The sequence below is a fragment of the Anser anser genome (genome assembly GCF_964211835.1).
Source record: "Anser anser genome assembly, chromosome: 2".
NCBI classification, from domain to species: Eukaryota; Metazoa; Chordata; class Aves; order Anseriformes; family Anatidae; genus Anser; species Anser anser.
This window is the reverse complement of record NC_139721.1, coordinates 132804393-132819047: the sequence shown is the minus strand read 5'-3', so window position 1 is coordinate 132819047 and position 14655 is coordinate 132804393. Positions and strand designations below refer to the sequence as shown.

Sequence of the window (14655 nt, the reverse complement as noted above, 5' to 3'; positions counted from 1 at the left end):
TGGTTGCAGTTAATGATTTTTCTACACCTGTATAACAAGTACTTAATGTATTATTTTATTGGCTCTTGAAATAATAACCAGAATATTAATCAAGTTCTACAAAATAACAGGCTTATTCAGCAACACAGAGAGAAGTTAAAACTGCTAGTATTTCTAATACAGGTGAACTATTTCTCCCTACACAACCCAGGCCTCCTCCTGCAATATCTGTCTGGATATCTGTCTCTCTTGGAATTTAACACAAGCCGTACCTAAGCAGACTGAATATTTTTATTAGCAGGGTCGTACTGATCATATAAAAATTTTGAAGCAACAACCTGAGGTGCTGCAACAGCAAACAGAAATCGAAAACCTTTTGTACTTCCCCTGATGTTTTACCATGTATGACAGGAGAATCACCACTATTTCCTCTATACTGTACTTCTTTAAAGTGAAACCACTTTCTCCATGGACTGAGTTTTGCAGCAGCATAACCTTTTTGCAGTTCACTGAAATCAGTTGGTTATAATGGGTGCAAATCAGAGCAGCATTCAGATTATTTGCAAAGCTCAGAAACTCAAGTTACGAAAACTGTTTACGGACAACTAAGTAGGATATTTGAACTGACAAATGGTTTATTTTTAATTTACTGTATTTTGAGAGTGACTTCCTCTTTTATGAATGCTGACAGATAGCTATTTACATACACTTAAATGACAGAAGCTATTCATTTATTTTGTGGACTGATACCTCATGTTCGTGTTGGGAAATCATTTCACTGACAATCAGAAAGTTGTTTTCTTTTGCATTTGCCCTAGAATAAACTTTTCCAATATGCAAATAATTAGAGGTTTTAAAAGCATATCATGAGGGTGTCCTCATCCTGATAAGATGGATGTAGGGGTAAGATTTAGGCCCCTATATACGCTCCTGTATGTTTTTCAGAATTACTGACTGACCTTTTAACCTAGAGAAATGTTAACTAGACTACAGATCTCAAACCCCAGTTATGCAAGCAGCTACTGATGGGACTAAGTCACAAACCTTTGGCTCTCCAAAACATCTTCCGTTATAGGCTTCCTTAACTAAATTTCCCAGGGCTTTTAACCCTATCAGTGTTACGCTGGCACTGGAACAGTAACAGAAACCGGCTGCCAGACAACAGGAGTTTGACTACTAGCTCTACAGAAAAGCTAAAGTGGTCTCCACACCAGCATTCCCACTCCTGCAACCACCAGTGAACACACACAGTGAAAAGGATGTTAAAAGCCTGGAGGAATGTGGAAAGCCCTGAATCTCATGAGGCCTAAAGGTGAAAAAGCCAGGTGAATTCTCTCTGTGACTTGTGTCAGATGCTGCAAAGGCTTGGCCTCAGTGCATGACATCCATGTGCCACATGTGCAGTGATACCTAAATGCAACTGGGTAAGCCAAGGAAAGAATACCAACTTTATCAGTTTTTGCCTTTACTAGTTTGTTTTGCAACAGTAAAAGCAATTTTCTTGTCTTGTTTATTCAGATTGATCTAAATAAATATATCTCAAAAATAAATAAAAAAGCAGCTCTCAGAAAGCTTCTCTGCATTAGTAAGTAAGGGGGAGGGGGGGAGAGTAGAACAAGCCCTCACCTTCTGAATCATGAGCCAGGTCTCTGTTAATGAATTTTCTTTTCCTGACATTTGTCGGTCTCTCATTACAGTTTCTCCCACGCGGATTCTATAAACAGGAAAGATCAGTTACTTTAGAAATCTGAGGGTTTTTTTTTGTTGTTGTTGTTTCTCTTTTTTTTTTTTTTCATTTAATTAAGAATACTCAAAGCCAGCATGAATTCTTTACGTTTTCAAACAGGGAAATGATCGTCTTACAGCCTCCAGCTTCTAGCAAAAGATATTGCTGAGTACGTAACACCTTCCAAAAGATTCCTGTGTCTAAATGCAACGCATTTCTAGCTATCCATGTAGACATCCATTTGTGCAGATACATGTGTAATGTGTTCAAGTAGCAACACAATATCAACCATGTATTTTTAGCATCTAAAGTACACAAACCTACACAATAGCACATAGATCCTCTCTGCATATGCTATGCAGGAGAACCCAAATATAAGATTCTAATAGACCGCCTTGTTTCCCTCCTGCGTTACTTATAAAATTGTTTTCAAAGTCCTGAAAGCAAAGGAAAAAAAAACGTTAAGGTTTGCCTCAACTTCATTCTTCTGAGTGTTGCAGGCAAATGCAGCCAGAAACTTTGAATGCAGCTGCTGCTCTTGCCTTTCTGATCCTCTAAGCGTGTGCATGATTTTTTAATCATCCCAGAACTGTCTTTAAAAGAACACGATGCTTTATTGAAATAACTAAGAAGATAAGCCCATCTTGCAGGCAAAGCTCCCAGATGAAGAGTCGCCCCTACAGCGGTAACAAAGCAGATACTCTGTCTGCAAAACTCCCCCACAGAAATAAGTCGGAGTCAAGTTTATAAACACCAACTTTGAAGTGATCACTCACATTGGTGACCATGTAAGGCACTTGCTGGTCATAAAATCCATCCATCCTGCGGCTCTTCCACAAGTCTTAGCCCAGTGTTTTATTTACTGGGCATTGGATCTGGAGATTTCCTCGGGATCTGGCCTCCAGTCAGCCTAGAGGGGAATACAAGATGGCTTTTAGGTTAAAAAAAAAAAAAAAAAAAAAAAAAACATGAATGAACTGCTCGAATTTGCATAGCTAATTAACCTCAAAGAGTCCCATTCATAAAAACAACCCACCCTTTCCTGCCTTCACCTGGGTTCCGCGCTTCTGCCAGGAAAACAGGGCGCGAAAGCCCCGGGAGGCAGGAGCGGAAAGGCAGGCGAGAGGCAGGGGCTGCTCACGCTCCCCCCGGAGCCCCGGGCGAGCCGTGCGAGTGGCAGCCCCGGCTCGCAAACGTGGGCTCGGCTCGAAATGGCGATCGGCGCCGCGCACCTCACGGCAGCGCCCGCCGGCCGCCGCCACGCACAGCCCCACACACGCACCCCCACGCACCCGCACGCGCACCCACGCACACACACACACCCCCACACGCACCCCCGGCCACCTTCTCCCCCACGATCGCTTTCTCGCCACCCTCCAGCACCGCGCGATCCTCAGAGGCGCCGGGCAAAGTTGCGGGGAAGACCCACCTGAAGGCCACGCGCGGCGGTCGGCTGCGAAAAAATTCCCTCCAAATTTAATAAAAACATTAATTATCCCCCGGCACTTCCCCCTCGGAAGCGGCGAGCGCCACTGACAGAGCTCAATCCCGTGGTTTTTCCTCTCCTCCTCCTCCAGGGGCCCCCGAGCCGCGCCGGCGGATCCCCGCCGCCCATTGGCTCCCCGCGCCCCCCGCCGGATCGCCGGATCGCCGCCCGCCGCCCGGCCCCGGCCCCGGCCCCGGCCCCGAGGGCGAACCTCAGCCCTGCCCTAGGCTCCTCTGCCGGGGGGCTCGGAAATCACGGCTCGGATGCGCCGCCGTGCCACCACACCGATCCCGGGATCCTGCTGCGGCCGCGCCACGGCCCCCACAGCCCCCAGGTGGCAAGGCAAGCCTCCGTCTAACCCCCCATCTCGCCCCCCACCCCTCCAAAAAATAATATAAAATAAAGTTTAGTCTCCCTGGCTTCATAAAAGCAAGAAAACACACCCCCGCCACACGCTGCCCCGCTTTTTCTGATGGCACAGCAGTCCCACCAAACTTCGCGGAGCCCAGAGGTGAGGACGGGGTGAACACAGCAAAAGGTTCACTCCACTTCGGAGGCTTTGCACCGCTCTGTCATGACCCCGTGGCACCCCAGGGTTGTTTATTATTGTTGTTGTTGTTGTTTATATTATTATTATTATTATTATTATTATGTTATTATTATTATTGTTCTTGTTGTTATCGTTATTACTATATTTTAGCTGAATCATGGAAAGCAAATGTTACTTCTCCTAGGATGACACAATTTCTAGGTTTTGTGGACAGAATTTGGCTGCATCGAGGCACCAGAGTGAGTGTTTGTGTTTTTTGGTGCCGTAGTGCCAGGATGGGATAAGCTCAGGATTTCTGATGGCTTCTCAAAGTGAGTTTCTTTCTCTGCATACAGTGGCTGTTGGAAGGCTGTGTCTGAATACACTTGCATTTTCTGAACTGCCAAAATTCAACAAAGCAGGTTGTGTGGTTTCATACAGCAGCCCTAGCTGTCCTGGCTTTGAGCACAGAATTGCAGGTATTGCAGCAATCGGGGGGCATAGTCAGGACTCCTGACACCGGCTTGCTGTGAGATACAAAGTTTCAGATTTTTAGGATCTGATGCAGTTTCACAACCAACAGGCAGATCCCCAAGTGACCAGGTCCAACTTTGCCCTCAGCCATTTCCGAGGGTTTTCTTTACAGCTAAGTGTGTAAAGGCAATAAAAGAAATCTCCTTTTGTACAAATTGCCCACAGTGGTATTAACAAAATTTAGTTTACTTCTTCTAGATTAATTCGTATAGAAAATGACAGTTGTTCCTCTGTATTCTGAAGTATATTACTTTCCCCTCAACTTTTTCCCCTTTCTGCTCTGTTCTGATCTCACTATTCATACTCACTTGCTACTGGTCCTGTCCAGCCAACGAAGAGCGAAGCCCCATGTTGCCACCATATCCTCCTTCCTGTACTGCATTTTCAGGGAAAATCTCCACCACCCGCTGCTAGCTTTCTGTGTTCTTGCTGCTGCCATCTCCCCACACTTGCCAGCACTCTTGGAATTACAGGAGGGTACTCGACTATATTCTAAACCTTGTATAAACAGATAATAATTTTATTGTGTTCTTGGCCAAATCTCTAAGTTGCTGTTCCTGTACACTGCTTCTGTGGTATGTAATAGAGAAATAAAAATCTACAGGTATGAAAGCAGTTTCCTGGATAATGATTCCATCATTCACTTAGTTATACCCATGTCAAGACTAGAGCAGCCACTGAGTCAGGGAAACACGATGGGCTTGGAAGGCAGTGGGCTCTGGCTACAGATCTGTCCCCAGGGAGCACCTGGCATTAACCCACAGACCAGCCAGGTTATCTGCCTTTGGCAGAGCTGATGAAGCTCTCTGGTTGTCCATCCCATCCTGCTGAGCTGATGTCTGAGCCACTCATCAATCAGCTCCCGAAACACAAGACTCTCTAGTCTAAATCCAAAGCAGTGATGGATCGCCTTCTCTCTAAACAGTGTACTAAAGATTGTTGGTGTGTATGTTCCCCAGATGAAGTTTCTGAGGGACCTCAGACCCATCAGGTGTTTGTCACTGCCTGTGGATTTAGCACAGCTCGATCCCATCCTGTGCTTCCCTGCACTGCGGCCTGCACATTGCTGGTGGTTTACAGAGCTGGAAGAGGCCGGCACCCTGCAACGGCCAAGCTCTCTGTGCTCCTGGTTAGGCCGTAACTCCGAGAGTTACATGAGCATTACAGGTGCCCTGGCAGGAGACACGCTGTCGTGCTTGCTGCTCCTCATGTCACACACCTCTGCCTTTCCTCCTCATCGTCTCTGGCCCTTTCACACATGCTGAGGAGGAAAAGAAGAGTAAAGCTGTTTTGAAGCCCTCTTTATCCTCCTCTCTGTTCATCCACTGTGCTGAGTGGTACTCAGAGAAACTTCATTAACTATTAAGAGGTAGATGCTTACAGGAAAAAAAAAAAAAAAGAAAAGAAACATAACTAGTGGTAATGCACTCTAAGGTCCTTGTGCAGAAATGCAGCCTTGTACCATCACCAGTCATACGTATGTCATATGTAAACTGGTGCAGCCACAGTAATTATTTTGTAATTTTGCATTTTTGTCAGAAATCTTGAAATTTTGCTTCATTTTCATGATAAAGAAAAGTTTTTTTTAACTACTATTTCCAGAAAAAAACAACACACTGAACATTTTTGATCAAGTTGAATATATTCTACAAAACTGTGAATTTATTTTAATATATTTTTTAAACAAATTCAGCTTTTCTAATGTCAATGTTTTAGAAATAAAATATTTGTTTTCTTTTAGAAACAGAGTTGTTCTATTACATTATTAACTTTCACTATATATTGAAAATAATATATTATTTCCATTTTATAATGGCAATATATACTTCACACACATATCTTAAAAGGACAATGAAATATATATTCTTGCTTGATATGAAACACACGAGCTACAAATCATTATTTTAACATAAAAAAAAAAAAAAGTAAATCCAGACAGGAAGAGCAAGTGAACATCTGATAAACATTGTTTTTTCCTGGAAAATGTAAGAAGAATTTAACCACATTTTCAAATAAAGAAATAAATTATCATAATCCAGTGTGATGAAAACTAAATTCAATTAAAAACAAAACAAAACAAAAACAGCTGACCTGATAATAAAACAGAGAATTACACTCAGAAATGCTTTATGTTGAAAAACATTAGCCATTTAGACACCTTCATAAAGTGCCTCAGAAAAAGGATAATCACAAGTAGCCAAGTATGTTTTAAAATAACTTAAAAACAGAAAAATCTTGCCTTTTTTTTTTTTTTTTCCAACTGTTTAGCTTAACCATTCCTTCCAGGCATTTCCCCAGAAAAAGTGATGTATTTATGAACCTGCTGTACAAAAAAAAAAGGGATGCCATCAATCCAAACAACTGTTGAACAGCAAAATTTAAAGCATAGTCTACAGCAGACTCAATAAAATAACAAGTAAGTGTGTGACTGACTTCAGCAAAACTATGAAAAGCTAATGAGATTTCTCTCTGACAAATTAACCCTTGACCACCTACTGATGATGAATCTTTCAGCACGTTAGCAGTGGTTATTTTATCATAATGCTACTGGCACACAGCAAAGTAGTACATAATAAAAAAAAAATAAGAAAAACAAACAAACAAACAAACAAATGAAAAAGATAAATGAGAATTGCAGATTTTTGCCCAACGGTGTGGCTTTTTAGAATGTCTTTGATTCAAATACAGCATCCATGACCAAACCTTAAACTAGAAAAAGAAAGTACTAGTAGGAAGGAAACACACTATGATTATATCAGTATAGTAAACCATCAGACGTGGAACTAAAAATGTATACAAACAAGTGTCTTCAAAGAAAGAAGGAAGAAAAACAAAGAAGTAATCTCAGTTTTTAACATATGGATTAATAACACATTGCATACATCATTGTAATTTAGTATTAGCAATGCACAAACCTAGAGGCCTTCCTAAGTAACCACATTTAAATGCCTGTTTACCTGCTAATGCAATGCAAGGTAATTTTCAAGTAAACGTTTACGTGCAAGAAACTTACGGTAGCCAGGAAAACAAAAATTAAGATACACCATAAATTGTGCAAGAAACCAAATGCCCCCACTTATTTATTTATTTATATTACAGGTGGAAAGTGAACCCAGTTTAATATTTTCAGCTTTCATCATAACTAAGACTTAAAGCTATAAAAGCTTTATTAAGGAGAAAGTCTGGCAACTCTTGTTGACAGAGCACTGTCGCAGAGCACTGAGGAGCGAAGTAAACTTAGTCTGGTTCTGGCTCTACCAGTAGTCTGCTGGGTAATCCCTGAAGTGGCAACCCCTGGCATTTCACTGCTTTTTTGTTCCTATGAACAGAGACAATGATTCTTTCTTCATTTGAGAATTATTGTTGAAAATAACAGAAAGCCTATTCCTAGTCCAGGTCCTGGCTGCACCTAGCACCTTGGATTGTCATAATCTACCTCTTTCTGATTTGGTGGAGGGCAAAAGTCATGCTACACATACAAAGTAACTTCAACAACACTTGCTACACAACAGAAGTGGGTCATCCAGACCTCTGAATTGATGCTCAGGAAAGAACACTTGACTGTGCATACCATCACAACCAAAGCAGTAAGCAATCCTCTGCCACAAAATACCAGAGAACAAGTTAAATGACAGTTTGATCAACTTGTATAAATCATTACCCTCCAGTCTCAACAGTATTCATTTCCTGACCGATCGAGCAAACCAAAATAAAATAAAAAAGATACTAGCCTCAGACTTAACATAACAATATGAGTCACTGTAAGAACAAACCAAGTAAAAACATATAAAGTAAACTGCAATGGGTTCTTGCAGGGTCAGTGAAGTTCCTAGCTTGCTGTCATTGCAATTACACTCACAAAATGGCCAGCCATGATTAAGTGCTAATGAAGTAGCCTAAAAGTCATTTGGATATCAGGCGAGTCAAAGAATTTGTGCACAAACCCTAATCTCACAGATGGCTTTAATCTGCATGTCCTCCCTTATGAATACTGAGAGAGAATCGTGCAAACACTTCAGAATCCTTCACATATTTTACGTGAGATTTCTGTCCCATTATAGTTCATGTGGCCTGTACAAAACCTCAAATCTACTGATGCAGTTATAGTCTAAGACAAACATGGAAGAAACATAAGGAAGAGAAAAGCTTATCAATTGTGTTTACTAACTGTGCTGGAAAATATGATGTTTAGAGGTTGTTCAGTACACATCATGTGACTTTGGTCATGATTTCAGCCTTCCTGACAACCTGAAATCCTAAAGACACAAAGATGATATAAAATGCCCTTTCAGAATTGTAGATTCTCACTCAGAGCTTGAGCACAGATAACATCAAGAGATCTGCAGGAAAAAGCAATGCCATTTATTAAACGAGTGTGTATAATGACAAAAAAAAAAAAAAAAGGAAGGAAAAAAACAACAAAAAATAAATAACCCAAACTTTTGAACCCAAAGAAGGGCTTCTGAACTTTAAGTTTATCTGCTCTTTTTTAGTAATTGCATCAACTGAACTAGCAAAAAAATACTACCTCTCTCTACAAATGTTCATTCATGAATTTTGGCAGTTACAGCAATGGTCAGAACTACTACTATTAGCAGACAATGTCTATATTGATACTAAATCATATCATTGGCATTGTTATACCTGTACTATTCTTATATTAACTATCTGTGACTCTCTCTCCTCTTTATATCCTAGTCTCCCCAGTTGGATGAGTACAAGTGAAATCACATAAACACCTTTACCATTAAGACCTAACCTTCTGCCTTTGCATGCCTACCATCCTTAAACACAGATGCTTGACTACAACATTTCAGTATTCCAAGAGAAATGATACTGGTGTCAAAGAAAAGACAAAGTCTAAGCCCAACTCCAAGTACATTACATAACAAGACAACGAAAAGCAGATATGGATTAGTTATAGAAAGAAAAAAATTAAGACTGTGAATACTATATCTTAATGCTTTCCTAAATAGGAAGCAAGTCCTGTCTTAATAACAGAAACAAACAATAAAGACCTGAGTAAACCATGACATTAGCTGAAGAGCATATTTGTTGTAAATGCTGTTTCAGAGACAAACCTTACCCCAATATCTGTTTCATTGGGAAGCTGCTTTGCTGGCAAGAGTTGTAGATGTGTAGTGTCATTTATGTTCAGGTGATGAATTAATTTTTTGTGTTTGTTTGCAGTATGGTATATGTGTTTGTTATGGAGTAGCTAATGTGGGAGAAAAGCACTGTAACTCCTGTGAGGATAATCAGATCATATACATTAAGTTCTCAGTTTTGTCATATTTAATATGTTCTGTAATTTGCACTTGCCAAGAATGCCAACCTTGCAGGAGGGCTTTGTCATGTCTGTGAAGATGCTGAATAAAGATGCCCATCTCTGCCCCAGAGAGTGTATGTATGTTCTTTCATGAAGCAAATGAAAATGTGCGCTCCCTCTTCCTCCAAAACTGGTATCCTTAAGAGACAGAGGTAATAAAATATGTAGTAGAAAGGTATGGTTACTACTTGTGCCAGAGACATCTTAATCACAGGTTTAAGAAGACTTGGAAAGAGCACAATGTAAAAGGTTCCTGAGCTTTCCATGTGAACTTTTCCCATACAAAGCAGAAATAAAGTAGAAAATAGAGAGAGCACTGCAGGCTTTCAATACTGCTTGAATTGCTATTACAGCTATTTGACTGGAGTAAACAATATCACTGTTAGGGTGAACTGCATTAGTCAAGGGCCAAAGGCAGAGTGCTTCTATGAAAGATGGTTGAGGAAAGCATGGAAGCTGGGGGAACAAGAGGAGGATGGCGATACAGACAAGGAGCAAGTGCTTAATAGCACTACAAGATGTGTGCAGGCAGAGATGGCAAAAGAAAAAAAAAAAAAGAAAAAAGACATTCAGAGGTATGCAAATTGCAAGCTAACGTTTTCTTGCAAGCAAGGTTTAGACTGAGGCATAAACAACAGTTTTACCCATATGATAAAAGTATGATATGATTAGTAAATGTCTAATTGGGAAGGAATTCAAGGTGGGAAGAAATCACCTAAAAACAGAGCCAAAAATTGTACATACAGAGAGGAGTAGGATGTAGAGGCACGCAAGAGTCCCCCACAATGAGTTGTGCAAAGCTTCACAGAAATAATAAATGTCACAAAGACATATCAACACAGTAACACTTGAACCCTCAGAATTATAAAACATAGCAGGCACGGAACATTTAAAAGCAGGAAGTAATCTTTTTGTTCAGTGAATTTAATATGCTTAAAAACTTTCATTTGCACCTCCTGAAATCTGTTAGCAAGATATGGAAGCATAATTACCCCTGTTTTTCTAAAAAGGAAAGTGAAGCTCTTGCGAGTATACCAAGGATCAATGAGAGGGACAGATGTTGCATGCTGGGAGAATTTCAGTCTTATTCAAGGACTTCATTGCTTCTCTGACCTAGAACAATTGGGTCACCAAACTCAGCTCTGATTTCAGAGGCTTTTTCCACATAGAGTGCACAAGGTTACCATCATTTGTAACTTTGCAATTCATTAGTTTTCAGTATTTGAAAAAGAGGGGAGAAGGGAAGAAGATGTAACTTTATCTTCGAATGTTAGGAACTTCTTTATTCTTTTTTTTTTTTTTTTCTTAACTATCCTATTTTAATAAGGCATTATTTTCTTTAAGTTACTGGTTCATATTGGATTTTATTTTGCCATAAAAATTTTCATTGATTTGAAAAATAAATTATATTTTAAATTATCCTGCATTCAAGCAAACAAACAAACAAAAAAATGAACTGGGATGCAGGAGTTGGAATTGAAGTTTCATTATGTGATGAGGGCAAATATGTTCTAGCCCCACTTGCTACTGCTGGTGTTACAGCTATGGATAACTTCACTATAGAGAAGTAAATAGGAGGAGATGACTGCAGCTTAAAGGAACCTGCCCAGAAAAGGAGCATTTTGCTCTGTGAAACATCTTGTTATGGGTCCACACAAAAGTGGTATAGGCTTTTCACGTCTGCAAAACCATAGAGGAATTCATCCGTGGCTTTTCTTTATTTTATGAAAGAAAAAAATGGTTCTATAACTAAAAAGGTACACCTTCTGAGAACTGTCTGCTGCCTTAATGAGCAAACAGCCTGCGTGGTCCACAAAGAACAAGAAGGCTTCCTGTAGCATAGTGATATTTCATGGTCTTACTTTTCTTTCTAAAATATTGCAGACTGGAGAAATTACTCTACTGTGAACATGAAAAGCCTTTAAAAAAGGAATTCCTCATAAGCCATTCTGCTACAGCCATTTTCCTGTGTATTATTCTAATTATTAAATTTTATCATTAAAACAATAAATAAATAAAAATTTAACTGAGTAGTAGAGCAGAGATTTTGAAGTCAAAATCTGTAAAATCTTATATTCTGTTTCAGAGAAGGAAGATGGGGTAGAGATTTTAACAAATTTTCCATTAATTTTATTTACTCTTTACTGTAGCCTTTGATTTTGCTTCTGTATTTCATATCTTAGCATAGTGTTAAAATGTGTGGTACCTGCTCTATATGCATGTTTGGAAACAGCAAAGACCAAGGCTCACAAGTAAGTGAAGTTTTTTTTTTGTTTGTTTTGTTTTTTTTTGTGAAGGCTTTTCAAAGCATCTGCAGAAAAAATGTACTATTGTGAAAAAGATCCACAGAGGCAGCTGCTCTTAAAATGTCATGCACAGACACAACAAGGGTTGCACAAAGTTTCCACTACTTTTGAAAATGAGTGTTAAAATAAAATAATAATAATAAAAAAAATTGTTGCAACTAATGCCAGTCAGTCTGAATGGAAATTTTCAGTTTGGCAGAATTTCAGAAATAGAATGGCAGAGCAGAGGCAGAAGGATTTGACATTTATTTGCTTGTGTTTCGAAATCACATCTTGGTTGAGAAAGAGGGAAAGAGAAGAAATAAACATCTCTAAGAAAAACAGCAATAGAAAAGGTACACTTTATGTTTGGTAGGACCCAGATTATATAATTACATTATGCCTTTCTTATCATGATCTATTTCATTTCTTAACCTAAGATTTAGAACACAGTAATCATATTTGGCTTTTGAACATAATAGCCTTCACTGGCATTCATTTTTTCAATTTTGGTTTGGGTTCATCTTTATTTATTGTAATTTTAGTTTCAAGTGCTAAGTTTAGCTCTCTTTCAATGTTGATTGCTATGTTTATTTTTCTTTTTAATTTTAGAGGCCTGCAGTACAGTTTGAACTGGAGATTAATTAAATTCCTGGTAAATCACATTCTAACAGGAAATGTTGGAATCCCATTGTGAACAGGGCCAGGCTATATTTAAAAATAATAATAATAATGAATCTTCTCATTCAGTTAGAATCCACTGCAAATAAGAGCAGAAGTTCAAGATGGCATAAAAATCCTCAGATTGAAAATTTGCCTCAGGAAAACAATAAGAATGCAAGACTTCTTAGATATAAGGTTACAATCTCTGAAATCTGGTACTTTATTCAGGGTGTTCCAGTTACAAACTCCGTTGGCTCTTTTTATCATCAACACTATGCTTTCGATGATGGCCTAAGGAAGAAAGCTGGCATCTATTCACATCTTACAAAGGAAAGCTCAGATTTACCAAGCTCAATCCCCTGAGTCACTGTGATTTTTTTTTTCCCCACTCACAAGGAAGATGTAAAGGAAAACATACCTGAGCTGTGGAATATTCTTGCATGCTTTCTCTTAATGTTTATTTGCTTTTATCAACTCTAATTGCTAAATTGCATTTTGTAAGTGTAATTGATAGCAAAATGATAAAGAGTATGTACTGAGACATTTGAGGTCTACAACCGGACAACAAATTAAAAAAAAAAAAAGAAATCCCTTCCAAGGAGGAATTTCACTCTTAGTTGGTACAATGTATATGTTGCCTCATTCCCTGGATTAGATCCCGTTCTTCACTATCAGTTCTCTCGAAAGGGTGTCAAAAATACTAATTTTAGAAACTAAAAGATACAGGATGAAAATTATCCTTACCTTCCAGGGATGTTCCTGTCATTTTATCATAAAGATACTGTCTTCAGTACAAGCTCCTTATATGACATGGGTATAAAGGTGCAGTAATATACACAAAGAAGCACTTATATGCAAGGACACCCAAAATTATGCAAATAGTAAATATACCATTAAGAATTTTACCCTTAGGAGAATAAAAATTGTGCACTTGACAGATAGTGGTCAGTTTGTTAGGATGTTCTCGGACAATGCTCAAAAGTTTAGGCAATGCAGTTAGATGCACAGTGCAGCTCAGCTCATACAATTGACAACATATATCAAAGTTATCCACACAAAACTAAATTAGTTCAAAAAGCTATCAAAAACTTATAATGATAAAATGACAAAATATCTAGTTATTTTAGGTGACTCAAAGAATGAAAAATATAGATGTTCATATGCATATCCCAGAATTCAATATTCAGTCCAGACCAGCAAAATCAAAACAAGAGTAAGCTCTAAACCTTGAAGTTGAAGGTTTGGAAATTTAGGAAAGTGAAATTAAAAAATATTTTTTTTTCTAAAGAAGATGTCACCATTTAAATACAACCAGTACAGATAAATTATTGTTACAAAAGCAGAGGAAAATAACCCCCAATTTAATATCTTCCTAAATTTATTACCACAGGGATATATTAATATATTTTTAATACCTTCACATTATTAAATGGAACTGAAAGTTTCCCATAAGTAAGTATTGGAATAAATATATGCAGAATTAAATTTTCTGGGTATCTACTGTACAGGTTGTTAGAGAACAAAAGAGGGGAAAAAAAAGAGCAACCCTAAAAAAAAAAAAAAAAGAGAGAGAGAGAGAGAGAAATTTCTGAGTGTTCAAAACTACTGAACAATTTAAAAGTATTTCTTTAATCAGTTAAAAGCATTTCTTGCCCTAGAATACATCCTAGTGTTTGACATACAAATCACAGAATCACAGAATGGCCAAGCTTGGAAGGGAACTCTGAAGAACATCTAGTCCAACACCCCTGCTGAGCAGGATCACCTAGAGCACATTGTACTGGTTGGCATCCAGGCAGGTTTTGAATATCTCCAGAGTAAGAGACTCTACAACCTCTCTGGGCAACCTCTGCCAGTGCTCTGTCGCCCTCACAGTTAAAGAAGTGCCCTCTCATATTCAGACAGAACTTCCTGTGCTTCGGCTCATGCCTGTTGCCTCTTGTCCTCTCACTCTCATTTAATTAAATTAAATTAAAATATTTAATTAAAAATAAATAAAATAAAATACTTAAAATAAATAATTAAAATAATAATAAAAATAATTAAATGTTTTAGCTTTCCTCCTTACTACAAAGGAGCAATTGTAGACCTCATTGATTTCTTCAGAGTTGAAGAATGGACTCA

The 14655-nt window shown here is 38.6% G+C and overlaps 1 protein-coding gene across 5 annotated transcripts in view; it reads right to left on the bottom strand.

Moving 5' to 3' along the window:
* ETV1 (ETS variant transcription factor 1) overlaps positions 1-4698 on the bottom strand; it is a 69418-nt gene extending 64720 nt beyond the window's left edge. The window contains exons 1-3 of one of the 5 annotated variants that reach the window (XM_083825142.1): positions 4563-4698; positions 2482-2615; positions 1606-1693 (exon numbers count right to left, since the gene is read on the bottom strand). In XM_083825142.1, the coding sequence (XP_083681268.1) occupies positions 1606-1693; positions 2482-2526 (133 nt within the window). In that variant the 5' untranslated portion in view covers positions 2527-2615; positions 4563-4698. Of the gene's footprint in view, positions 1-1605; positions 1694-2481; positions 2616-2741; positions 2985-3134; positions 3342-4562 lie in introns of those variants that run through there. The other 4 variants (XM_083825143.1, XM_083825139.1, XM_083825140.1 and 1 more) reach the window with 4 other exon arrangements.
* Positions 4699-14655: the final 9957 nt, after the last annotated feature.